Genomic DNA, 27,206 nt, shown 5'->3' on the forward strand with positions numbered 1-27,206 from the left:
ATCCTTCATAAATTCAAATAATAATGTTGACAGTACATTTAGAAAGTAAAATATACATAAGACAGGTAGAACTTATTTAGAGTTCTATATAGTCATGTTGCTTTGTGCCACCTTGTAATGGTCTGTAGTGACCTTGTTAAAGGAGTGCCCCATCAGTGGATTACTAGAAGTACGCGTCTCCTGTGATGACGAGTCAAAAGTCACTGGAATGGAGGGAAGAAGGTTACCTGATAGAAAGACTTCCTTGAACTCTGATCCTCTGTTTACCCTGAAGATAAACCCTAAAAATACACCTTCCTTAATCTTCTTATAGGGCGTGTGGTAGGAGTTAGTCTTTGACTGCCTGATGGACAACACACACACACACACACACACACACACACACACACACACACACACATGCGCTGAGTCAGTCACACAGTCTTACAGAACAACGTAATACCTGACATTCAACAGAGGGCTTTAACATCTCGAGATTTCCTTTATGGTTTCTCACTTGGAGTCGATCTGCAGCCTGAGCTGTGTGGACGAGAGCCTCGACGGCACGAGCATGTCGGGCCTCCTCAACCTCAGCAGCCTGGGCAGGATCTGCGGCTCCAGCCACAGCAATGAAATGGTCGTTTTGGACCGGGTCAAGAGGAAAAACTCTGTCAGACGCATGTCGATTATTGAAGACGGGGAAATCGCTGAGGTTCTTTACCTGATTCCTAAACAGTCCATGATGGAGCAGCTGCCTTTCATCAACCCCAACGACTACATCCTGTGCGAGAAGCTGGCCAGTATACCTGCAGAGATGTCAGGTAACCAATGCTTCCTTATGTGGTTGCCATGGGTGATAAGTTATTATTACAACCTATAATTTGGCTGTGCAGTTTTTTGTAGACGTACCACATGACATTGATTTCCAGCAGGGTAAATGCTGAATAATGACTGGATGCAACACGTTCTGTCCACTTTATTGAAAATAATTTCATGTAGGAAATAAAGCTAATAGACAATAATGTTGCACACGCAAGATATTAGCCAATCTCAGTTACTATTCGTAACCACAGTTCTTCATTTCAGTAGATATTTATGGTTTTTTCGACTACAGTATGGACATGTGAGTAATCCATGACATTGCTGTCAACTCTTTGACCTTGTCTCGTTTGACTGCTGCCTCTACACAACCTTTATCGTCAATGTTGTGCCTTGTTTATAAGGTAAAGTATCTTATAATGATAACAATAGTGAAATATTTTCGATAAAGCACCTTTCACAGCAACGAAATTCACACAGTGCTTCACAAAATACAATCAAGCAATCAACTGTAAACCTAATGGAGGAGAGTTCCAGAGTGTTGGAGCAGGATCACCTTTAGCTTTGAGTCTGAAGCAGCGGACAGCCAGTAGGTCCTGGTCTGAAGACCTAAGGGACCTACTGACGATACATGGATAGAGGAGATCACTGTTGCGGAGGGCTCTGTACGTAAGAACGACTATCTTAAAGTGAATGCTGAACCTGATGGGAAGCCAGTGTAAAGAAGCTAAAATGGGAGTGATGTGAGTTGACCCGTTGGACCTGGTTAAAAGCCTTATGGATTGTTTGAAGATGATTCAGAGAAGATTTGTTCAGACAAGTAAAAAGAGAATTACAGTTGTCTAATCGGGAGGACACAAAAGCATGGATAATCATCTCTAGCTCAGGTCGAGACACCAGCTGAATAAAACAAGTCTGGGTCAATGATTTAACATGATGATCCAAATGCATGGCCTGATCAAAAATAACACCAAGACTACTAAAATTTGATGGTATAGCTGACGAAAGGGATCCAATACTCTGGGCAACCTTGGAAGACTATGCAGACTAAAGAAGTGTTTGTATTAGTATAGTGGTTCTCAAACAGGGGTCCTTGAGGGAGGTCCAGGAGGTCAATGGAAAATGGGGAATAGATTATTTTCACTATTTTTTCACTATAGAAGTGAACCCAGTGTGAGTAAGAGTCATAAAAGTGACTATTCTGATCACTGGTTTCACTTCGTCCACTGTTATCTCCTCAACTGTAATTGACACTAACAACTCATCTTTTAAGGTGGAGGTCCCAAAAGCAAAATCTTATCAAATGGGGGTTCATAACCTTATGTGTATCAATTCACAGGTCTTGACATGAAGAATATTAAGAACCACTATATTAGGAGACAAATTGTATATTCAGTCAGTGAGTTTTGAAAGCCAGAAATATCAACAGCAGGTAAGGTAATCACTGAATCATCTCTGCTGAACAACAGTCCCTTCATAGATAAACAAATATCATGGCAAACTACTGCAAAGGAACAGAAAGTCATTAAGTATTTTCAAATGCATCGTCAGTGAGCTGGTTATTGAAGGTGAATGTCATCACCACATGTGAAGAAGTTTAAAAGCTTGACACAATAGTGTGAGTTTACCATGGATACACGAATATGTAGTAATAATACACAGCTCTGTCAGCATTAAATGTCTGGGATTCAGATATTCTCTTGCTCAGCACGGTTGAGGTCATGGTTCAGAGGCACAAGAGTGCTTAATGGCACTCCTACTGCTGTCCTCTCTGAGCACACACACACTTACACACACTCCTGCCCTCTGTGTTTGGACCACCCCCTTTCTCTTGGACCAGCAGTCCAGTTAGTTCCTCTCCTCACTCTGATCCGCTGCACTGAGCGCTCCCACAGCCGAGCAGAAACCAACAGCCATGAAAGAGAAAGGTAGACACTTTTGAGTGTGTGTGTGTGTTTGTGTTTTAATGTGTGTGTGTGTGTGTGATAGAAGAAGAAAGAAAGGACGTGTGCCAGCTTGTGCTTTATGTTTTTAGACACTTACACAACTTGGAGTTGAGTGTACCATATTTGTCAGGTCTCATTACCTGTTTGTTTTTTGGTTTTCCATGTGAGGTGGTATTTGTTTTAAAGGTCATATTGTTTATGACATTGCTTAACTGTTCCTGCAGGTATAGTTAATATTCTTGTGTTATGCATTGTATAGTGTTTTTCATGTTAGTCATAATCTGTGAGGCTTGGCTGATATTGCAAACACTCTGGTGTGTGAATTATTTAAACAAAATGATATTAATTTATTGTATACTTATAATTTTGATCTTTTAAGATTCTCAAATATTACACAAACCTGGAAACTGAATACGGAGATAAAAACTGTGGTTGCCAAGTGGGGAAAAGTGCAGGCACAGCTGTTGGCTCATCGTAAAGCATCATGTTAGGTCAAGAGCAGCATGTGATTTTAGTAATACTTCTGAATTAAGCAGTGTTTCACTCTGATTATTGTATTTTGCAGCAACAGTGAACTCAGTCGGAGTTAAGTTGTAGAAAAACATGCTCTTTCCACTTAACTAGTGACTGTTGAGATTAAAAACATCCTGATACTGTAGTTTGCTGTCCTCAAGAAACTCCTGAAGTTGCGCTAATAATAAAAAATTTAGTATTTAGCATTTTTAAATTCCAAATCAAAGCATGTACATATGCCTAAGTCTCTATGGATGCTATTCCAGAAAATCTAAAATGAAGTGAAGTGCTTTCTAAATGGGATGTGTAAAGCTGTGCGGGATTATTTTGGTGTCAGAAAAAGACCCTGACATTTTCACTGATATTCTTGTACGGTGACTTTACAAATAGTCACAAAAAAATCTGTTGAAAGCCCTAAAGACGGCTATTAACGATTATTGACACACACACAGTAGCATGAGAAAATGAAGCTTTTAGCCTATACAACAAACACACACTAATATCATTCAAAAAGTACATATATGATCTCATTGTATGGCGAAAATTATAGTCCATTGCTTAAGTGGCTCATACAGTTTATAAAACATAGTTTACATTACTTTGTACTTTACATAGAATCAGAATGAGGTATATTTAAACATCTACATAAAAGACTTAAAATAGACACTCCCTCACTCCTTACACATACACACACACACACATGTGTACACACACAGATGCAGATTCTCATAGCCGGAGACAGTGGGTTGTTGTGTGATTAGCTGTCTGTCTCAGGTTTCCCTCCATTTGCTGTCTTTCTAAATCTACCATTTGCTAATACTTGACACCCTATCAGCTTCACATTCTGGGAGAGATCAAGAAAGAGTGCAAGACACTCTGAACTCTTAAAATATGTCCATGTGGAGGCCCCACACGTGAGCAATAAATAAAAGCATACAAGGGATATACTTATAGGATATACTATATATACATTTTGGCTACAGGATAATACGACACACATACTGTGTTGTTGTATACACACAGTACAATGTAGTACAGCCTGTTCTTGGAGATCAGTCAACTTACAACAAAACAAAAGTGTCAAAGATTTCTAAACGGTAAGAGTAAGTCTGTGATGGTTTATTTTGGCATCACAGCTCCTTCATTAACAAATATCTGAGGCGCTCTAGGACAAAGGCCAGTTTGGCTGTGTTGTCAGTCATTGTTGGAGTGCCATGGCTAAGGGTTATATTCCCACTAGGCTTTTGTTTGGCAGAGATGATCCTTACTTTCACAAAATGTTTTAGATCAGATTTTATACAACTACTATCACACAAAGTTCTCTTACTGATCTTCCATTGGCAGGAATGATCTCAAAATGTTAATTATGTTGCTGTAATCAAAGCCCTCGTCTTTCAGGGTGACCGAAATCACGTTTTTGTGTCAATGGAAAGTCACAGTAAAATCTGTATTGTTTGTTGCTGGCAAAAATCATCATCATTACCATCATCATCATAAGTCTGCTAAAGCTAAAGTTGTTCCTTGTCTTACTTATTAGACTTAACCTCCTGAGACCCTAACTTTTGTTTGGTAAGCTTTTTTTAATTTCTCCTAGCTCTTTGGGATCAATAGAACCCGATAAGTATAGAAACCTTAACATTGTCAACGTTATTCAAGTCTCAGTGTCCTCAAACAAGACAACAATAAAGTCCCAATGTCCTCAAACTGGACAACAGTAAAATAAACAAGTTTAAAGTAAACAAGGTCCAAAACCTGATCACATTGTGTGGTTGAAACTTGTTTATTTTACTGTTGTCCAGGCATCGGCTGCAGACTGACTTGGCAGAGATGGTTGCCATCTTGTTTTTATATGAATTATTGTATTGTGCTCTTACTACCACTAGATGGCACAAAAAAGTGTCCACAAACAAGGACAACAGGTCTAAGTTAAGTAGAATGAAGTGTAAGGTCCAGTAAACCCAAAATGTGATGTCCTCATATGAGGACATGGGGTCTTAGGAGAGAGTGTGTACGATTGTTGGGGATTTAGTGGCATCTAGTGGTGAGGATTGCAGATTGCACCCAGCTGAAACTTATTCCGGTTAGAATTCCTTCAGCGGTCATTGTTTTCTACCAGGAGCCGAATTATCACAGAGGTCTCTTCCTCTCCAAAATACCAGTAAAACACTGAATAAAGCAGTTTCATGTTAAAAAAAATCTCTGTTTTCTGACACTGCTTGTCACAGAGGGGCTGCTGAAAATGGCCCTATCTAGAGCCAGTGTTTGATTCGTCCATTCTTGACCACTGTAGAAACATGGCAGTGCAAAATGGCCAACACATTCTAAACTCTGACCCCGTCACATATCGGCGTTTGGTCATGGACCTTCCACGTCCAGATACGACGTGAAAGGTACCCTTGGTGTGTTGGTTGTTGACGTTCTGGACGCCTGAAATTCTGCCTGTTACATGCATTGTTTTCTTTCAAAATACACTTCCATTTTCACAGGAAATGTACTCTTTTACATACCGTCTCTTTCAAAATAAAGGCACTACGTCAGTACGACACCACCAATTGACTTTTTTTTTTTCTTCCAACAACTAAGGCACGTGCTTAGGTTTAGGCTACAAAAACACATCCACCATTCCTCACACCCAACCTACTCAGACTTTCGCCATCAAGTGCCGTTAAACTATAACGTCAACTGGCCACGCGTCATGCCAACAATAAAGGACAGCTTTTTTCGTCAGTGTCTGATGCTGTAAGTCACTGCCCAAGTGCTTGTTCGATGACTTTTAAATGAGACCGGGTTGACATGGTGGACTGTAGACAAGGACCTGATCACAAATTTATGTTTCCTAGGATAGCGAAGGCATGACCTGACCTACTCTCCCTCTGATTGGCTAGTACTTGTTGCCTTCGTTTGTTGGATTGGTTAGGTTTAGGCGGGAGAATTAAGATTGATTAGGTCTAGGGTAAGAATGTCAAGGTAAGCTAATTTGTGACCTGCTACCTGTGTAGATAGAAACAACTCATTCTAAGGTAAAGAAAACAAAAACAATTCATATTTTCAGGTGATTATACACTAAAGAAAACATACTTATTATATTATATTCCATTTCTGCCAATATATCCCCCATAAACCCTACACACTGGACCTTTAAGTAGACTGCTCCAGGATGTTATGGATTACTAGTCTCTGTCTAATCACTATCATCACTAATACTGTCTGCATCACAGCAGCTGGCCTATAGTGAAAGTTAATAATCATCACAGCACTGCATTATGTGCTCACTGGTTTGTCTTCACAGCTGTACAATCATTTACAGTGAGCACGCTCTCTTAATCTAGCTTGTTACTTCATGCTTGTTACCATAGTGACAAATCTCTCCTGTCGAGGGGGCAGACTTGGGGCCACATACCGATGGTGCTTGACTCAATTTTCTTCGTATTCACGAGGCTGAGTTGGGAAACAGCTTAGGAAATATTTCCCTTTCCAGCCGTGTGAGGAAATCTTTGTCTTTGGGTCAAATAAGTTTAGACACAACTCGTTCATGCTTGTGTGGCTGAGATTAACTGAGGTACAGTAGACCGTCCAGTGTAGCTGTTGTCTAGTTAATAAATTGATTTGTTTTGACTGCCTCTGTGGCAAAACTGGATATGGAAAAAAGGAAAACTGAAGCTAGTGTGTGCGTTTATCTATTTGTATGCTGCGTGTCCACACACTGGGAGACACAGCGCTCTCAACGTGCCACATTCTTTCCCCTCTCTCCTCTGCTAATCACATTCAAGACCTCTCAAGTAGGCTGTGATTAGATTGTACAGGCATCCACTGCTTCTGCTGCCTTATAAACATCAAGGAGACAGAAGCAGAGGGAAGGAGCTTCTTGTTACAGTATGAGACTAGGTTTGACACCCAAGCGGTGACACTTCACGTGGAATATTCTTACTGAAGTTGTTGTGCGATCTAATAGGATAAATAGTGGCTTCTTTGTGAACTTGTCTGTCTTTGTGTGTGTATGTGTGTCTCTGTGCCAAAGCAGAGCGTGTCTGTACGTTACGTTCGGTTATGTAAGCACTGACGGGACATTTCTGAGGGACTATTGTATTGCAATGAGCTGCTCAGGCAGGAAAGGATAAAACCTAATTTGAGTATAGGAAAATGTGTACTTTGTGACCAAATACCTGCAGAACTAATGAAATTAGCCTAGCATACTGTGTGTTTATTTCTGATGAACAGAGTTTCAAGTTTTTTTTGTTTAGGGTTTAACAAATGCACAGTGATTACAGAAGCTGTTGTTGCCAGTGAAAATCATGGGTCTCTGGCTTCATCCAACAATGCTAATTTTAAATGTAGCCTATAAAAAAGCATTGTTACTGTAGCAAATGTTAGCATGCTTACACACATTAAAGGGCGACTTCTGTATTTCTCTATGTTCTTCTGTCTAAGTGACTAATAGAGTGCCCAAGGAATGAGTACAAAAACCCGGAAATGAGTTCACATATTAACACTCAAGGTTTCCTCGTCTCTAAGTCAATGGATTTTTGGTTAGATGCCTGAAATAAAGTCTGCGGTTAACACCAGCTTAAGAGATTTTCATATTTTGTTCTACGACAAAAAATGTCAGTAAATACCCCACTTGTGAAACTAGAAGCTTCTATGTGTCTAAAAAGAGGAGGCTGCTAACAAGTGGCTAAATAAGTCTACAGAACATCATCACGCTGCGCTGCGCCAAACATGGCTTTACTAGGGTGACCATATTTTGATTTCCAAAAAGAGGACACTTGGCCCGGCCATGCCATAGCCTACTTAAATGATACTCGCAGCTTACTCAAAGATGCCTTATCATTTTAATATATTTAAAATTTATATGTATGGATAGAAAATTCAGTTATATTACAAAATAATATCTCTCAAAGACAGAAATTCAGATAGGCCCCTATAGATAGGGGACACATACACATACTAGAGTGTGGCGATCCGAGCCCGACGGTACCCGACAGGTCGGGCCGGTTTGGTCAAAAATGTAGCTATAAATTGTATTCAGGCTCGGGTCGGATTCGGTCAGCTTTCAGTGAAAATGTAGTGTAAAAATAAATAAAATCCTATTGTCTGTCCTGTTTATTGCTTGGGCACTGTTATTTACGTGACAACACCTGAACATAACACACACAGACACACATTGGCTGTTTGTTTCTACCTCTCCCCTCGCTGGAAGTCTCGGACCTCCAGCCGCCCGCCTCCGCCTTGATTAAACGCTGAAAATAAAATAACAGAGGGAGACAGGTTTTTCCTATTTTACCTTATTTTGTTTTATTTCTCCCTCTCCTCTCGCTGGAAGCGTCGGACCTCCCGCCTCCCGCTCCTGTCTCAAACACGGAGGTCTCCCTCTCCGCTGAGCACGCCCGGCCTGTTAAATACCCTGTAACCGTAACAACTGTGTGACACAACTCGGTGCTTTGGTCATTAAATAATGTCGGGCTCGGTTCGGGTTCGGACAGAAATATGCGGCCGTGCCGCACTCTAACACACACACACAAACACACGGAAAACCGGACATTATCATCAGTTTATAAAAAACCCCTGGACGCCCCGGATGGGACGTGAAAAGTGGACATGTCTGGGCAAAAGAGGACGTTTGGTCAGCCTAGCTTTACAGCCTTGTTACGGTGGTGACAACAGCTTCATGTGACCATGGTGAAGTTCATTTAAGTCCCGTTTCCAGCAAGCATTCCAGTACGGTTCGGTTTGGTTCAGTTCAGTTCTGATTCCACTGTGAGAAGTTGTGGATGGTACCAATGGAACTGCCCACAAGTTGCCGCCAATCGCCAAGTGAATTAAGTTTTTTTTTTTTCAGTCTACAGCAGCAAAACATCCTTTCATTTTATAGTTACAGTTTACCAATGTATAAAACTCTCTACGGTATGAGCAGTGGTTACATGAGGCTTTAAACCAGCCACAGCTCAGCCCTGAGCAGAGTGACCATCTGCTATTGACCAATCAACAGACTGCAGTGTTCACAGCTCCATCTTTTAGTACCAGATCTGTGTGCTAGGTACCCCAACAGAGGGGAGACCAAAAATGGGGATGATACGAAACGGTTCCATTAGTACCATCCACAACTTTTCACAGTGGAAACAGAAAAAAAATGTGTACCGAACCAAACTGAGCTGTACTGTACTGCTTGGTGGAAACAGGACTTTATAGCCTAACATTAGCTTTTTACTTCTGGCGATTGCAATTAGGCTTCAATAATCATGAAAGGGGTGTTTATTTGTCGAGATTCTTTTGCTGAACAAAATGTCTCTTTGCCACAGAGTTTATTTTCTACAATACTCCAAAACCCAGTGGACAAATCACATAGGCTTTTTGATGAGTGAACCAGCGTGTATGCCAAGGAGCTTTAGCATACAGAAAAACGTCTTCCCTGGGGCACTCAACTGGAACAATAATTTGTGAAATGTTTTTACTGAGTGTCAGTTTACGTTCCAAAGAGCTTGTTTTGCCACTGACAGGCTAGGATTGTTATTTCAAGTGTCTGACAACATTATGGAAAGGATCCCCACAGAGATCAGCCTTTCTGTTGAAGATTGGGTCCTTTTTGTTTAACCAGAGGCAGCCTCAGAATCGTTATTGCCAAACCCACCAGTCTTCATTTAAAGAAACTGTTATTTAAGCATGTATAGATCCATAATTATGTGAGACTCTCATAATAACGATCTGAGCCTGTCAGTGGCAAAATCAAGCATTTTTAATGCACATACATTGACAGTGCATAACTGCCCCATGTGGTTATATCACAACGTGTTTTGCCGCTGCCCGCTGAAACCCTGTCATTCAGTACTGGATCAGTTTCAAAAACTATTGCTCCCTTTAATCACTTGGACACAAAAACATGGGGAAATAGGATCCAGGTTAAAAATACTAAAGTTACCTGCTACCATTTAGCCAAGTTCAGTGTGTTAAGTAATGTTTACCATGTTCAGCACAGCTAACATTATAGCTGCTAAACAGTGCGATGTTAGCATTGTCAGTGTGAGCATGCTAGCATGCTGATGCTAGCATTTAGCATTAGCTAAAAGCACTGCTATGTCTAAGTGCATCCATAGCATACAGCTTCACAGAGCTGCTAGCATGGCTGCAGACTCTAGTCTTCCCACATTACTGCACCAAGCCGCTTTGCTAAATCTACCAGAACTTTTTAACTTTCCTTGCATGATAAAACATCAACAACTGGCGGATATGTTTGTCGATAGTGCTTTCTGGATGCAAACGTGAGGCTGTAGATACTAGGCCTACTTGCAAAGTTACATAAATCTTGTTTCATTAAAGCCTAGTAAACTGAGAATGGCTGTTTGTTTAAAGGAAGAGGCAAAAAAATGTTTTAAAGACCAAGACTTGGCATTTTCAGGCTACGTAAAGTGACATTTTGTATGACAAGCTGATATTCAAACATGATAATGAATTTGTCAAGACTGAGCTGATTGATTTATTTCTCTGTCCCCTGTAGTGCTACATGCTCAGGGTGGCTGCCACCCGTGTTCTCCAGTGGGGAAGCGGGTCATCCAGTGCTTGAGGTGTGGGGAGCCGTGCAAAGGAGAGGTGCTGCGAGTCCAGAGCAGCCACTTCCACGTAAAGTGCTTTACCTGCAAGGGTGAGTACCATCAGTATACACACTTTCGGACTGTAATCACACCGCAGTCAGAATAGTCTCATAAGCTCAATAGTAGGCTATAAGTGTCTAAATTTGGACATTACGGAAACTTGAGAATCCAAAGAGCAGAATTCCTCATGTGCAGTGGAGATGAATGGGAGGCTGCTTCGAATACCTATCATGACTGATTCATGGCTTTTGCTCCAAATTACTCAGTAAAAATAAGATTACTCTTTCACATAAATGTAATCAGAGGCCTAATTGCGCATTTCATTCAGATTAGAGTACTGTGGTGGGGATTGATTTTAAATTTAGAATTTAAACTCTGGGACTCTTCAAAATTAAAACATGTATCAACAATTTTACATGTAAGTAGTAACACAATTAACATTTGACCCTTTATGTTGCATTAAAACATCTTATTTCAGTAGGTAACTTTTAAATTGAGCAGAATTTGCCAGAGATTTATTAGTCAGCCTGCTGGCACCATCATATTCAATTTATTACCCAATTTTCTGCGTCTACAATGGGCTGTTGTGAGAACCTGTCAGACAGTCATTCGCAGTGAGTTTGCTTCGTGGAAAACATATTTCCTCAGCGGGCCATTGTCCACACTAATTGAAAGCGACAAGCTTCTCGTGTTGTTGCCCTTTCATCGCAATGTGATGGTGTTTACAGCACAGAGGGAACAAAGGGGACTTTCAGAGCAGAGATGCCTGCAGTATTTTAACAGTGGGAAGACGTGGGGATCGACGGACTCTGTGGGCTTTACTCAATTAGAATTTGCCTCAAAGTGATTCACTGTGATTAAATGTGAATTAAAATAAGCCTTTTTCAAGTTTTATCTAAATAAATTAAACTTTATGGTACAAAAAAAAGTGACAAACAATTGCCCCATTGATAAGAATAGTATATTAGTAGCCTATAATTAGGACAAATTACTCACTTTATCCATTTATGAACATCAGAAGATAAACATTAATCACTTAAGTTATCTATATGTCATTTCCATTAATCAATCTCTGGGATTAGAACAAAGTAAACACATGTCCGTGCATGTTTTTTACAGGCTTAAAAATAGTCTTTTTTAAATAAAACCCATGTACGTTGTAAGTCTAAGTCAGACAGGAATAGAGCAGCATAAATCTGTCCTTGGCATCTCTATGTGTTATGTAGTGGCAGGTTCAGAGGGTCAGAGTCGGAAGCGGGTTGTGTGGTATCAGATGACTCTGAACACTGCCTTGCTGTCATTAACCTGTCAAACACATAAACATCTCAGAAACCATGACAGGATCATGAGGTCAGACAGCATAAATAGCATTTACCTCATGTCTTTGATGGATTACGTATATGTTGTTGTTAGCTTATACTACAATGACAACAGCCTGAAAAAAAGATGACAATTTAAACTTTAAAATTAAGTTACTGACCCAAAATACAAAAATAAATAAATGTATAAAGAGTAAATACATAATTTAAGAGGTTACAAGTATTTTGTCCCAAAGCTCTTTACACAATAATAAAAGACCACACAATAAAAATAAAAATAAATAAGGCAAACAGAAATATAAGCAGACCTGTAGACAAATAAAAAAATCAAAGGGTTACATTCTAAAATGACCTCTCGCCATCATAGGCTCAAAAATTTATATACAAATATAAGGTAACAAAGAGATGAGAGCATTTTAATACCTTGTTTTGCCCAAAACCTAAACCCATTTAGGACAATAAAGTTTATCTTAAAAAGAATTTATTGCAGAATGGAAGTGTTCAAGTAAGCAAAGTTAAGTAAATTGTCATGTGTTTGTCTCGTTAAAGCTGCATTAAAGGTCCAGTTCGTAAGACTTAGGGAGATTTAGTGGCATCTAGTGGTGAAGATTGCAGGTTGCAACCAGCTGAAACATCTCCCGGTTAAATTCCTTCAGTGTTCATTGTTCAGGAGGTTTTCAGTGGGAGAAATGAGATATGTTCAGAGCCAATGATGAGAACAGAGTTGAATATTAAGAACTTTTGGGACATCCAGCTTTTTATGTCAAGAGAAATTTACTGGTGTCAGGGGGTTTAACGTACAGGTAGAGCTGTGTATCATCTGCATAGCTATGGAAAGAAATGATGTGATGACATATAATCTGTCCCGGAGTAGCATGTACAGGGTGAACAGAACAGGTCCCAAAACTGATCCTTGTGGTATTCCATGTTTTGACTGAGCAGTTCTTGAGGAATATTCCCCAATGGTCACAAAAAGTTTTTTGTTGGTTATATATAAAGAAAATCAGTCCAGAGCGGTTCCAGTAATACCCACCCAATAGCTTAAACGTTTTCTGTTGTCTCCCCCTGTATCACTGCGTGTCTGTTTGCAGTGTGCGGCTGTGACCTGGCTCAGAGCGGCTTCTTCATGAAGAACAGCGACTACCTCTGCCCACTGGACTTCCAGAGGCTTCACGGCACGCTCTGTAACAACTGTGGGGAATTTGTGGAGGGAGAGGTGGTCACAGTCTTGGGGAAGACCTACCACCCAGCCTGCTTTGTGTGCACCGTTTGCAAGTAACTGTGAAAAAGAAACAGATAAATAAAGATTTTGGAGGCAGAGTAACTCTTTTTTTTTTTTTTTTTTTTAAACTGCATGGTTTACATCTGTCTGTCTCCGTTTCTCAGACAGCCCTTTCCTGCTGGGGATTGTGTCACCTTCAGTGGAAAGGACTGCCTCTGTCAGCGCTGTATCCGACCCATGTCTCCAACTCCTAATAACATCCGCTGTTCCAGTAGTACGTGCACTCTTGTATGATTTATTCTCTTAGTGAGCCAGGACATTTGATCCAGTGTTGACATCAAAAGTATTTATTAACAAAGCTTATAAATAGATCCAAGACTTTGATCCCATGCAGATATAATCAGACAGGGGATTATGCACTGAATATTGTCCAGCTGTGGTCGCAACGCTGAGTTGACATTACCTTAAAAATCCCATCATCCTCCTGGGATCCTGCCAGGTCAGGGACTCAGTGCAGACTAAGAGATACAATAGAACTAAACTCTCTATCTTAACTTTATCTTATCCACCTGACATCAGTAGATAAGATAAAGATGAATAGATTCTGAAAGCCTGTGGATTAAGAAGTCTCTCTTTAAGATTGTACAGAAAGGTCCCTATTTTAAAAATCTACAGGAAACTGCAACTCAGATAATTCAGTTTTTACATGTTTATCTCATGGGCATATTATGAGACAATGGCCCCCTGGGCACAGACATGTAGAAGGCCCCACCACCTAGGAGCAAGACGCAGATTTCATAGATGTCTAGTCTGTTTTTGTTGTTGTTTGGCATCTCTTTGTCGTCTTCATGCATCTCTCTGTGGTTTTGTGTCATTTTGTGGTCCTTATGTGGTTGTTTATAGTTGTTTTGTATCAGTATGTAATTGTTTTAGTCTTTTTTTTGTTATTTGTCATCTCTTTGTAGTCATTTTGAGTCTCTTTGTTATTGTTATGCCCCTTTTCGTAGTCACTTACTCATTTTGCATCCCATTTTAGTCATTCTGCATCCATTTGTAGTCATTTTGAGACTCTTTGCAGTTGCTTTGTGACGCTTTTTGGTCATTTTGCATCCCTTTGAAGTTATATTTGAAGTCTCTCTGTGATTGTTATGCCCTTTTTGTAGTCATTTTGCATCCTTTTGTAGTCATTTTCCGACTCTTTGCGGTTGCTTTGTGTCGCTTTGTGGTCATTTTGCAACCCTTTGAAGTTATATTTGGAGTCTCTTTGTGATTGTTATGCCCTTTTGTAGTAATTTTGCATCCTTTTGTAGTGCATTTGAGTCTCTTTGTAATTGCTTTGCGTCCCTTTGTAGTCATTCTTAGTGTCTTTGTAGTTGTTTGTATCAGTTTATAAGTGTTTTGGTCTTTTTGTAGTTATTTGTCATCTCTTCGCAGTCATTTTGAGTCTCTTTGTGATTGTTATGCCCCGTTTTGTAGTCATTTTGCATCCCTTTTTAGTCATGTTGCATCAATTTTTAGTCATTTCGAGACTCTTCATAGTTACCTTGTGTCCCTTTGAAGTTATTTGGAGTCTCTCTGTCATTGTTATGCCCTTTTTGTAGTCATTTTGCATCCCTTTGTAGTCATTTTGAGACTCTTTGTAGTTTCCTTGTGTCCATTTGTGGTCATTTTGCATTCCTTTTAAGTCGTTTGGAGTCTCTTTGTAGTTTTCTTGTGTCCCTTTGTTGTCATTTTTGCATCCTTTTGAAGTTATTTGGAGTCTCTTTGTGATTGTTATGCCCTTTTTGTAGTCATTTTGCATCCCTTTGTAGTCATTTTGAGACCCTCTGTTGTTGCTTTGTGTCCATTTGTAGTCATTTTGCATCCCTCTGTAGTCCATTTGAGTCCCTTTTAGTTGTTTTGTGTCAGTTTGTTATTGTTTTGGTCTCTTGTAGTTGTTTTGCATCTCTTTGCAGTCATTTTGAGTCTCTTTGTTGTCAATTTGAGATACTTTGTGATTGTTTTGTATACCTAGTCATTTTGCATCCCTTTATAGTAATTTTGAGTCTCCTTGTGATTGTTTTGGTATTTGTCATGGTCATTTTGCTTCTCTTTGTAGTCATTTTGAGACTCTTAGTTGCCTTGGGTCCCTTTATGGTCACTTTGCATCCCTTTGTATTCATTTCATGTCTCTTTGTGGTTGTTTTGGTCCCTTTCATTGCCATTGTGAGTCTCTTTGTGTCTCTTTGCAGCTGTTTTGCATCTCTCTGTAGTTGTTTGTGTCTCTTTGTATTCATCTTATGTTTCTTTGTGGTTATTTTGGGTCTCTTCCTGGTCGGCACATGTCTCTTTGAGTGACATTTTGCAGGTGGAAGCCAGGGGATCACTGACAATGTAGGCCCCTGGGCCTGGTAGGCTTGTTCAGTAATCCATCCACAGTATATCCAGAAACAATTAGGAAGGTTGAGGATCACTGGATCAACTGGGCCCAACACTTTTAGTGTAATATGAATTAAAGAACATGAATAAAAAAAATAAAGGCAATTTGTGTGTGTGTGTGTGTTTACAGACTGCTCTGGCTGTGGCAGAGACATCAAGAATGGCCAGGCTCTGTTGGCGCTGGGTGGCCAGTGGCACCTCGGCTGCTTCAAGTGTAAAGCCTGCAGGAAGGTGCTGAGTGGAGAATATATCAGCAAGTAAATACAATATTCTCATTCAAATCTTCTCTCACTCATAATTCTTTCTTTTCCTTCCCCGAACTGAGTCTACATTTCCTGACAAGAAAGTTTTAGAATTAGAAATTATGCCAGCACTCAAGAGTCTTATCTTTCAGGGATGGCGTTCCATACTGTGAGAGGGACTACCAGATTCAGTTTGGGGTGCAGTGTGAAGCATGTCAGAAGTTTATAACTGGAAAAGTCCTAGAGGTGAGAATAAAGAGTATTTTACATTTTGAGGAGATTTTTTGAAGCAGGTCCCCACATTCAAAAAGATTGAGAATCCCTGGCCTGAAGTATTATATGTTCAGTTTTGTTCTTGGTAATAAGGCCAAAGTCTGATGCTTTTGCATTTCTCATTATCTGCTGTAGGCAGGGGAGAAACATTATCACCCCAGCTGTGCAAGGTGCAGCCGATGTTACAAAATGTTCACAGAAGGTGAAGAAATGTATCTGCAAGGTCAGTGTGAGAAAGTACATTCATGGTGATGATATGTATTTAGGCTTGGATGAATACATGGAGTGGAATGACATGCTGTGATTTTTTTTGCTTTTACAGGATCAACAGTTTGGCACCCAGACTGCAGAGACAGCAACAGAACTGAGGACGGTTACATGGTAATACCTCTTTAACTTAACATGTAACTTTATTTCTATATGTCACATGCAATTTAATGTGTCTACGAGGCAGTTTACAACTCAAGGCATGACATTACACAATATCATATCTACATAACTTCTTATAATACCTGTAAATATCCAGCTGGTGTTGCTGCTATTTAATGAGGATGTGAGTGTGATATCTGTGTGAGTCGCTGTCCTTACACATTCTCTTCCTTCCCAGGTCGGCAGACCAAAAACACCTTCTCTTGCTTTCTATTTCCCCCCACATGAACTGAAGGTTAATATTGTGAGCGGGCTCGCCGTTTGCACTGATGGGTTTCTAGTGTGAGCAGGCTGTAATCTCACACCCTGAGATTAACTGCACTCTGCTTGTTTCACATGCAACACTTTGCCCACCAGGCTGGCCAGTTAGAGCTTGTGCGCTAATTCAAGGAAGCAAAAAGAAGACACTTTTGATACACAGAATAAGCTTCTTTTTTTAGTTAAATGTTTCCATCCAAGAATTATAAAGACGAGATTTTAATTTGTGGAGCACCTGTACAGTATATAGTATGTGCAGTAATTACATTTTATTCAAAAAACAGGGGCGGAGTGAAGGGGTGGCTTAGGGGGCCTTAGCCCAAAATATTTTGTCAAAAGTCCTGAATCTTTTACCTTTGTCTCATTCAGGTAATAATGCATGTCCATGTTGTTTATCGTACCATGCTGTTCCCTAAAGACATCTAATGTAATTGATATTAATTAAATTCAGAGTATTGAAGACCACAATTACTTGGAATCGTTTGGGTGACAAGATTATTTTGTCAGGGATTTGAATATAGCAGATTTGTCAGCTGAACATTCATTCTGTGAACTCCAGCAAAGTCAAATGAAAAAGGTTTCAAGATCAGTAATGTTGCTTATGCCAATTTCTTACCTACCTATGATATGTAGCTTTAAAAAAAAGTGACCATTTTTGCCTCTTTTTAGAGGCAGGAGTGGAAATGAGTCATCCTTAACATTTTGTTGTATTGGGTTCAGAATGATGAAAACAGTTGGACAACAATTGTACCCCTTTTTCCACCAAATGTGTCATGTTTGACATCACGAACAGGCCGGAAAACAGAGTAGTCAACAGTAGAAAGCAGCATGGAGGACAATGAAAATGTTATGATTGCACTGCAAAACTGATAAAGTCCAATAGGTGGCGGTAGTGCAATGCATAGGAATGTTAGCCGCCATAAAATTCCACAGAAGATGAAGAAGAGAACGTGATGGTGGTGGTTCCCTTTTTTTATAGTATACATTGCTCAAAAAAAAAAAAAGGGAACACTTAATGGTCACAGTATAACACCAGGTCAGTTAATCTTCAGGGATATCAATCTGTCCGTTGAGGAAACACAAGTAATTGTGAATCAGTTTCAGCTGCTTTGGTGCAAATGAAAGTGACAACAGGTGCAATGGAGAGGCAAAAGTAAGACAACCCCCAGTAGTGTCCTTGTCACTACTGGTAGTAGTATGAGGTGGTACCTGCAGCTCAGTCAGGTTGCAGCGGTAGTCCAGCTCATCCACGATGGCCCATCCATATGTGCAGTCACAAGAAGGTTTGCTTTGTCGCTTAGCGCAGTCTCACGAGCATGGAGGAGATACCAGAAGACTAACCATTACATGAGGTGAGCTGGACAGGGCCGTAGAAGGGCATCAATCCAACAGCAGGACCGGTATCTACTCCTTTGTGTGAGGAGGAACAGGAGGAGCACTGCCAGAGCCCTACAAAATGACCTCCAGCAGGCTACTGGTGTGCATGTTTCTGACTACACTGTCAGAAACAGACTCCACGAGGATGGCATGAGGGCCCGACGTCCTCTAGTAGGACCTGTGCTCACCGTCCAGCATTGTGCAGCTTGATTGGCATTTGCCAGAGAACACCAGAATTGGCACATCTACCATTGGCGCCCGGACATTCTCAGGAGTGTATACAGGCACGCTGGGACCATACGCACTACTGAGTAACATTATGAGGGTGTCGTGATAAATGTCATGATGATTTTGGTTTCCATTGTTACGTCATTTTCTTCTCAACAAATTATACAATGTACATCAGTAGAGATTTCAACTTGAATATTTCGTTCATCAAGATCTGATGTGTTCCCTTCAGTTTTTTTGAGCAGTGTATCTCTTACCTAATCAGTCTCGACTTGATGTGGCATAGGCTCATTTGGAATGACGTTTGAGTGCTGCTCGGGCGGAGATGAATGGTATTTTGTGGTGGGGCATCATTGCATCTCACCAGTAAAAGGGGCTAAAATTAGCACATTCACCTGGGTGATGGATTCCCATCACTGCTGATCAGAGCCAGGGCCAATGAATACCCGTGACTACTGCAGAGACATTTGACCCAGGTGTGAATGTCAATTGCTGCCTTTCCATTACATAAAAGCTGGATGTTAGCGGGTGTTAGTGGGTTTTTAGAAGGGGCTTCACATACAAAACAGGATGTAGGCTCTACCTTGGTTTGGGCTGAGCCTTGAATGTACAATGTCTGGCTCCGCCCCTGTGTATAACATTTGAAAAACAACTTAGGAATGTAATTTTGGTGTTGACCTTGCATGCTTGGCTGTGTTATATACTGCCACTGCCATGTACTTGTACCTGCACAACTTTTAGTACTATACACCAACGTGTGTTAGTGCTATGCAAAACAAAAGTCTGGCTGAAATAAAGGACGTGACATTGCACAAACTGCATGATGCCAGGCCTACACTGCACACCGCTGCATTATGATACCTCGTGTTTGCTTTTACCCACATGAGAGACAGGGAAACTAGACCTGATATGACAATGGAAGCTGTCTATCAACACCTGAGCTTGAGCAGGAAGTGATGTCAGACTAACCCAGCTGTTTTTTCTTCCCTGTAGCCCACCAGATCGTCATCTGAAAGCTCCTGCTCCAGGCCAGGCTCGTGCACTCCAGGCAGTCCTGGTCGAACCATCTGTGTAAGTCCTGGTGACGACATCACCGCCTTCCATGGTGCACAATTCACCGTGGCTTGATTTACATTTCATTTATCCTTTATTCATACAGGGGAGTCGCATGGACAAAGTGTCCCTCTTGCAAGATGTGTCTTTTTATAAATGAAGGCAAACATTTAGGACAATAGCCAATGTGGAAAAAAGACCTTAAAATCAATCTGTAAATATATTTTTTACAACTTTACCTTGACTGATCGGAACTAGTTTTATCTTGTGAGAGCAAAACGCGATTTCAATTGTGGTTGAATGATGAAGAGCCTTCAAACTGTTTTCAAGTCAACCACATATTGAACAGGAATTTAGATTTATTTGCTTCATCAATTTGAATTCATCTGCAATTCAGATTGAGTATGATTATAAAAACAACTTGGTGCTTTCGGTGTCCTTTTGTTTCCTCCGTCCAGTCTTTTATGACCCATAGGTTGTTGGTTCATTGTGTGGAATAAAGAAACTTTAATCCCATTAAAACACCTCAAACTATGAGCCATAAACTATTTACCTGTTTTATACTTGAATACTTGAGAAATAATTTACGTAGTGAATCTGAAATAGGCCACAGATTATAACGTTAACCTTCCTTCATGTGCCAAAGTCAAAGCATTGTGGTGGTGCGGGATTAAAGTTTCATTCCTCCCTGACGTCATGTAATGAGCAACCTTTGACCTCTCACCTGACGTAACCCATGCTGTCTGCTCCTTCTATCTCTCAACCTCTGTGTCCTTCATCCCCCCCTCTCCTCCCCGTTCTGGTCCCAGGCAAAAGTAGATAACGAGATCATTGATTACCGAGACTTAGCAGCCATTCCCAGAGTCAAGGCTATATATGATATAGAGCATCCTGATATGATATCTTATAAGTCTGTGAACGGCAACTCCTCTACTTTGGACAACAAGGGCAACAGACAGGACAGGCAAAGCCCTGCAGAGGTAACTCCATTCAATGCTCCGAGTTGTATCTGGTAACATGTTTGTGTGTCATTGTTTCAGTGTTATCTTTCTCTTGGTTTGATTTATGAGTCAAACCAAGTAAAGCTTTGTTTCGTTGTTCTGAAATTTGACTGTGTTTGTCACAAAATGCAAAGACATATTGCGAAAAATTATCATATCTGTTTTTTAAGTGTGTTTCTGGGTTATAACTTTTCTACCTTAACAAAACACTTACAATATTTAGGCTAAGTCCAGATCTAGGCTGATATACAGGATATTATAAAAGCCCATTTCCACCAATTTCAAGTCATTATTATGGGAAACTTTTTCAAAATAATAACTTAGTAGTTCAAAATAATTAAGTATCTCAAAATAATAAGAAACAATAATAAGTCCGTAAAAACTATGTTATTTTGCAATGTGAAGTAATTATTTTTGAGATACATAGTCATTATTTCCAGATACTAAGTCAGTGTTCGGAGACACTAAGTCACTATTTTGGGATATTAAGTCATTGTTACGAAGTATTAAGTCATTATGTGATACTAAGTCATTGTTTTGAGATACTGAGTCATTGCTTTGAAATATTAAGTCATTGTTTTGAAATATTAAGTCATTGTTTGGAAATAATAAGTCATTGTTTTGAGATACTGAGTCATTGTTTTAAGAAACTAAGTCATTGTTTTGAGATTCTAAGTAATTGTTTTGAGAAACTAAGTCATTGTTTTGAGATAATAAGTCATTTTTTGTGATATTAAGTCATTATTTTGAGATATTAAGTCATTAATTTGAGGCACTAAGTCATTATTTACAGATACTAAGTCATTGTTTCATGATACTTAGTCATTATCATTATTATTAAGTCATCTTATTGAGATACTAAGCCATTATTTTAAGATACTGAGTCATTGTTTTGAGATATTAAGTCATTGTTTTGAAATAATAATTCATTGTTTTGAGATACTAAGTCATTGTTTTTGAAATATTAAGTCATTGTTTTGAGATACTGAGTCATTGTTTTAAGAAACTAAGTCATTGTTTTGAGATACTATGCCATTATTTCCAGATACTAAGTCATTTTTTTGTGATACTAAGTCATTATTTTGAGATATTAAGTCATTATTTTGAGGTACTAATTCATTGTTTTGAGATACTGAGTCATTGCTTTGAAATATTAAGTCATTGTTTTGAAATATTAAGTCATTGTTTTGAAATAAGTCATTGTTTTGAGATACTAAGTCATTGTTTTGAAATATTAAGTCATTGTTTTGAGATACTGAGTCATTGTTTTAAGAAACTAAGTCACTGTTTTGAGATTCTAAGTAATTGTTTTGAGAAACTAAGTAATTGTTTTGAGATAATAAGTCATTATTTTGAGATACTATGTCATTATTTCCAGATACTAAGTCATTTTTTTGTGATACTAAGTCATTATTTTGAGATATTAAGTCATTGTTTTATGATACTTAGTCATTATCATCATTATTAAGTCATCTTATAGAGATACTAAGCCATTATTTTAAGATATTAAGTCACTGTTTTGAAATACTAAGTCATCTTATTGAGATACTAATTCATTGTTTTGAGATACTGAGTCATTGTTTTTGATATATTAAGCCATTCTTTTGAGATACTAAGTCATTATTTTTGAGATATTAAGTCATCATTTTGATATACTAAGTCATTTTTTGAGATACCAACTCAAAGTAAGTCATTGCTTTGAAATACTATGTCACTGTTTTGAGATGTTAAGCCATTGTTTCGAGATACTAAGTCATTATCTTGAGATATTAAGTCACTGTTTTGAGATACTAAGTCATTATCTTGAGATATTAAGTCACTGTTTTGAGGTACTAAGTCATTATCTTGAGATATTAAGTCATTGTTTTGAGGTACTAAGCCATTGTTTTGAGACACTTAGTCATTATTTCGAGATAATAAGTAATTGTTTTTGAGATTACTAAGTCATTGCTCTGAGACACTAAGTAATTGTTTTGAGATACTAAGTCATTATTTTGTGAAAGTTTTTCATTATAATGACTTGCAGGATCTTTCTTTTTTATCACATTGCTGGGAATGGACATTTATAGTATACTAAGAATCTGGCTGAGACTTTTATGCAGAGCAGCTTATAATACTATCAGAAAATGTTTGCATACTTAGTATTGTTTTTTAATGTTTGTTGCTATTTACTGTGTCATTGAGCGTTAATTAATGACCTGCGCCAGGCTACTGAGAACAATAAAAAACACTACACTTAAAAAAAAAAACACAAAACACTAAAGGCACCTTTATAATGAAACCTTTTTGTTTCCTACTTTCCATGTCTGTCTTCATGTGAAAACCTCACAAGTCTAAGTTTGTTGATTTTTCAAATTCAGCTGAAAGATTAAAGAACTGATGATATTATACATGTCTTCCTTTTATGACATGTTTTCAAAGATGCGTAGTGGTTAGAATAAGGTCGCTTTCTTTTTCATTTTAGACAAGCTTGGAGATACAAGGTTTTCACCTGAAATGTCTGGTGTATGTTGTGTTTCTCTTTTGTTCATACATTTATTTTTCTTCTTCTGTCGTTCTGTTTTAGTCACCAGGAAACGTATCTGAAACCACAGAGGTAAATATGTGTTTTAATGACCAACCCCCCATTAAAGCCAAAATTATTTAACACTTATTGACACTTATTACTTTTAATTTGTTTTGCATTTCACACTGGTTTTGTGTCCTCTTTCCAGGAGAGTTTTGAATTAAGAAAGTGCATACCAAAATCTTCAAGCCATGGATCTTTTCATGCAAAGTACAATCGTCACAGCTATACTCCAAGTCTGTCCAGATCACCGCAACACTTCCACCGACCAGGTGAGAAAAGCGCACGAAAGTAAGATTACCTCAATCTTCTTATCACCTCTGTGAAGATATTAGCCTCCCTCTGCTCACATTTCCTTTGTTTTATCACCGTCCCTTATCTCCTCTACCTCCACAACTCCCACCTTCACCTCTATCCTGGAATAACAACCAGGATTGATGCTTTCACCCTCTCTATCCTCTGGCAACAATGACACATGCCCCACTTCCCCTTTATTTCATCACTTTCTCCCTCACGCCAAAGGTAAGGATCCCTGCTCTTCTGACACCCTTTTCTGCACCCCCTCTCCCCATCCTTTACCTTTTTCTATCTTTTATATTTCTCATCAAACACTTACATTTACTAGCAAACCCATCACTTTATAGTCTAAACTGCAGGGACTGTGGTCAGGCTGAAGGTGCAGAGTTGGACTATATAGGGAGGTTGGCGCAGAGATGTGATTCACTTTATTGTCAGATGCACTGAGCCATCTAGTGGTCAAAGATCAGAGACTGTTGGCCGCCCACTCAGTCTCTTTTCATATCCTATTTTACTGTAGGAGACAGCACAGCAGTCTGTTCGACATACAGAAAACACACACTGTACCATTAATTTTGAGCATGCATTTTCTTTCCTGTTTTTCTGCCTTCTTTTCCCACCGCTCCCTAAAATCTTTCACTAAAAAAATAATCCGTCATGTAAATCTAGATCAAAGGAGGTATTTTTAAAACTGGTTTGATTGATTAAATAAGTAGATATTCTTGTGCCTGTTCCCAACTTCACCCTCACATTCCTCAACAGCCGTGTCTATTTATAGCAGCCCTGTGATTTTTCTAAAGACTGTTTTATCATGTGTGTGTGTGTGTGTGTGTGTGTGTGTGTTTGAGATATGACAAGCTTTGACCAGTAATCGCTGGCATGTGTTTTTTGGTTGGAACTGAATATCACTCACAACCTACTAACAATTCACACAGCCTTGATTGTAGTCATTTTATTTAGAGTCTTTATAGTCATTGATTTGGCACGTTAGAGTCTTAAAATGATTTCGATGATCATTTCTGAAACTCCACAACTGCATGAAATTAAAGTGTATGTTAGAAAACGTTTACTGCACTTGCTTTTTGTAAATGTGCTGCACACTCATTATGGCATCACCTTTCTGCACGGCTGGCCGGTTTTTCTTTTTTCTTTTTTTAATTATAAGTCCACTACATTTTAGAGGGAAATATTGTACTTTCTACTCCACTACGTTAATCTGACAGCTTTTGTTTCCTTTCAGATAAAGATTTTACATAAAATAATATATTTTTATATTCTCAGTGTTTAAATTGTCACTTTTATTTTATCTTACTTATATGTTATGCACTTTGTGTGACAAGTTTATATACAATACACTTGTATATTGCACTTTGCAGTACTTTTACTCCGAATCTACCCAAAGTATGTAAAATTGGCTCCACATTGATAAACTACACATTAGAATGCTCTCACATGTATTTGTTAATGATAAAAACAAACAGTACTGTAAGAATATAAACTGTCAGCATGATGAGTGCTTTATTCTGCAAGTATATGACTTGCGTACTTTTCGAGGTTTTTCAAGGATATGAGTACCTACTGTAACAGGAAGTTTGAGTTTTACGTCATGTACTTGGGGAGAAATCCAACTGAAGGACTGAATCATGTAAACCAGGTTTTTCTGATTATCAGAGTATTGAAGTGCACGTAAACGCGTCAAATCTGATTATTACCATTCCCTGATTATTCCCAGTTATCTGATTATTGTGCGCATGTAACCGTGCTCAGTGATATAGCCTAAATAACACTCATATTACATTTAGTTTTCCACTGTTGAATACATTTGAAAGTAATGAATTAAAGAGACAGTACAGTGTTTGACATTGATCTACTCATAGTAGTTAATCAACAGTTTCTGTTGGGATACGGCAACACCATTTCGACAAACCACATGCAGAACTGCAGTACACCAAAGTGTTAAAACAGTAGTGATAACAATAGTAATTTGTTTAGTTTATTGGTGATTATGATCATGTTTGCCAATGATCTGCTAACTTCGGATGGCGGTGCGAGGTTGCCTGTTGTAGCATAGCAACGTTTTTTGTTGCGGTGAATTTCTGTCGACATATATAAATACTGAAGAGGGATGTGTCCCCTCATATAATAATTACTGCCTTAGTATAAATGTTCTTTTATACAGCTCTCGTTTTTTTTTCCAGGGAAAATTGAATGATTCTGTCCTCTAAACCAAAAAAAAAAGTTACTCCGTATAAATTATATTTCTAAGCATAAAAATGGAAAAATTAGACACTACAGTAAGTTTTACTAACAGTATATAACATTATGCTATTTCGATTCTGCTGTGTGATATTTAGAAATGAATTATTTGCTGATGCTGCTTTCTTTTCTATCAGCAGACGAAGGCTTCAACATGTACAGGAGGCCTCCAATTTATAAACAACAAGGTACAATATGAGCTTTATTTTAACCTTTCAAACCACTAAACAAACAATAATCATGAGCAATATTTTAACCACTGAATTTTATTGTTTTTATTTATTTTGTTATTTGGTATTATAGCTATTATATAGCTGTGTGTATGTCATGTTTTATCTGCTTTTAAAAGCACTAATGGAGTGGCACCTGTAATCTCATTATATTCAATATATAATGACAACAAAGCTTTCTATATTCTATATTTAAGTTCATTTTAACACTATAGTTAAATCTTATTTTTAAAGCTACTGATCACAACCTCAGTTGTAGCTTCTAAAATTATATGTTTGTTATTCTTGTACATTGTTACACTGATTTCTTCTCATTGTCTGAAATATACTTCTGAGATTTTGTTATAAATGTAAAAATAGAGCAATACTAAGAAGTTGGTTTTACGGAACAATTAGCAAAAGGCTAAAAATAAAATCCAGCGAGGTATTCTACTCAGTAAGTCTGATCTAATGTTGGCACAGAGCCAAGTCTGACTATAAGCCGCCTCACGGTGAGCTAATCTGTCTGCTGTTTCACTTTCACACATAGATCCAAATTCCTCCACATCCCAAACAACCTCTTTGCCTGGATACGGTCGCAATGGCCTCAATCCGGTAAGAGCGACATCACTGATAACGAACTCTCTCTCTTTAGCATTGTTCTGTAAAGCTAGTAAGTGACATTCCTGTAGTTCAGTAGGTCCAGCCAGCTTCCTGGGTTGTTTATATTTCACACACTAAATGAGGTTTGTCCATCTTACAGCACTTTAATAGATTTAATGTTTCCTCTGTTGTCCTTCTTCTCATGAAGCCACGGTCAGCTGATTTCTACCATTACAGCAGCGACAGATTCAGAGGTACATAAGTAGACATTTTTATTATTTACCATGGATGTCGTTCATCACTACAATATTAACTCAGTAAACAATTCTCCAGAAATTAATTTGTTTTGCTTCTTCTTTTCCTTTTCCCCTGCTTTTCAGACTTTAAGGTACGTGAGAAGAACGTTCTATGATCTCGAATCCTCTCCGTTTGCTTTACTGCACTTCCAAAGACCTGACCTTGACTCACTGTCTGCATGAGCATGTTTTATCAAATACACATTCAGCTCAGTTTCAATTCAAAATTCTTAACCACACATTTTATAAATATACTTTATTTGCAGTAACTTCAAGTGTTTAATCCCGCCATCAAATTTTTCCCATTGCACGTGTTTGC

The 27,206-nt window shown here is 38.7% G+C and overlaps 1 protein-coding gene across 1 annotated transcript; it reads left to right on the forward strand.

Annotated features, from left to right (window-relative positions):
* Positions 1-484: 484 nt before the first annotated feature.
* LOC126400150 (actin-binding LIM protein 1-like) lies at positions 485-27,206 on the forward strand. The gene is made up of 17 exons (XM_050060673.1): positions 485-800; positions 10,747-10,890; positions 13,251-13,434; positions 13,546-13,655; positions 15,930-16,056; positions 16,194-16,287; positions 16,450-16,537; positions 16,637-16,695; positions 19,600-19,677; positions 20,469-20,639; positions 23,227-23,256; positions 23,375-23,498; positions 23,659-23,748; positions 25,920-25,967; positions 26,539-26,603; positions 26,800-26,845; positions 26,972-27,206. Exons 1-17 carry the CDS (start codon positions 485-487, stop codon positions 27,001-27,003), a joined length of 1,806 nt encoding a protein of 601 aa, XP_049916630.1. The 3' UTR covers positions 27,004-27,206.

The sequence above is a fragment of the Epinephelus moara genome, chromosome 13 (assembly GCF_006386435.1).
Source record: "Epinephelus moara isolate mb chromosome 13, YSFRI_EMoa_1.0, whole genome shotgun sequence".
Lineage (NCBI taxonomy): Eukaryota > Metazoa > Chordata > Actinopteri > Perciformes > Serranidae > Epinephelus > Epinephelus moara.

Excerpts from the sequence above, each read along its gene's own strand:
- LOC126400150 (XM_050060673.1), top strand. The coding sequence starts at position 485 with ATGGTTTCTCACTTGGAGTCGATCTGCAGCCTGAGCTGTGTGGACGAG. Across the intron at positions 19,678-20,468 it reads GTCCTGGTCGAACCATCTGT|GCAAAAGTAGATAACGAGAT; the intron begins GTAAGTCCTGGT and ends TTCTGGTCCCAG. Across the intron at positions 20,640-23,226 it reads ACAGGCAAAGCCCTGCAGAG|TCACCAGGAAACGTATCTGA; the intron begins GTAACTCCATTC and ends GTTCTGTTTTAG.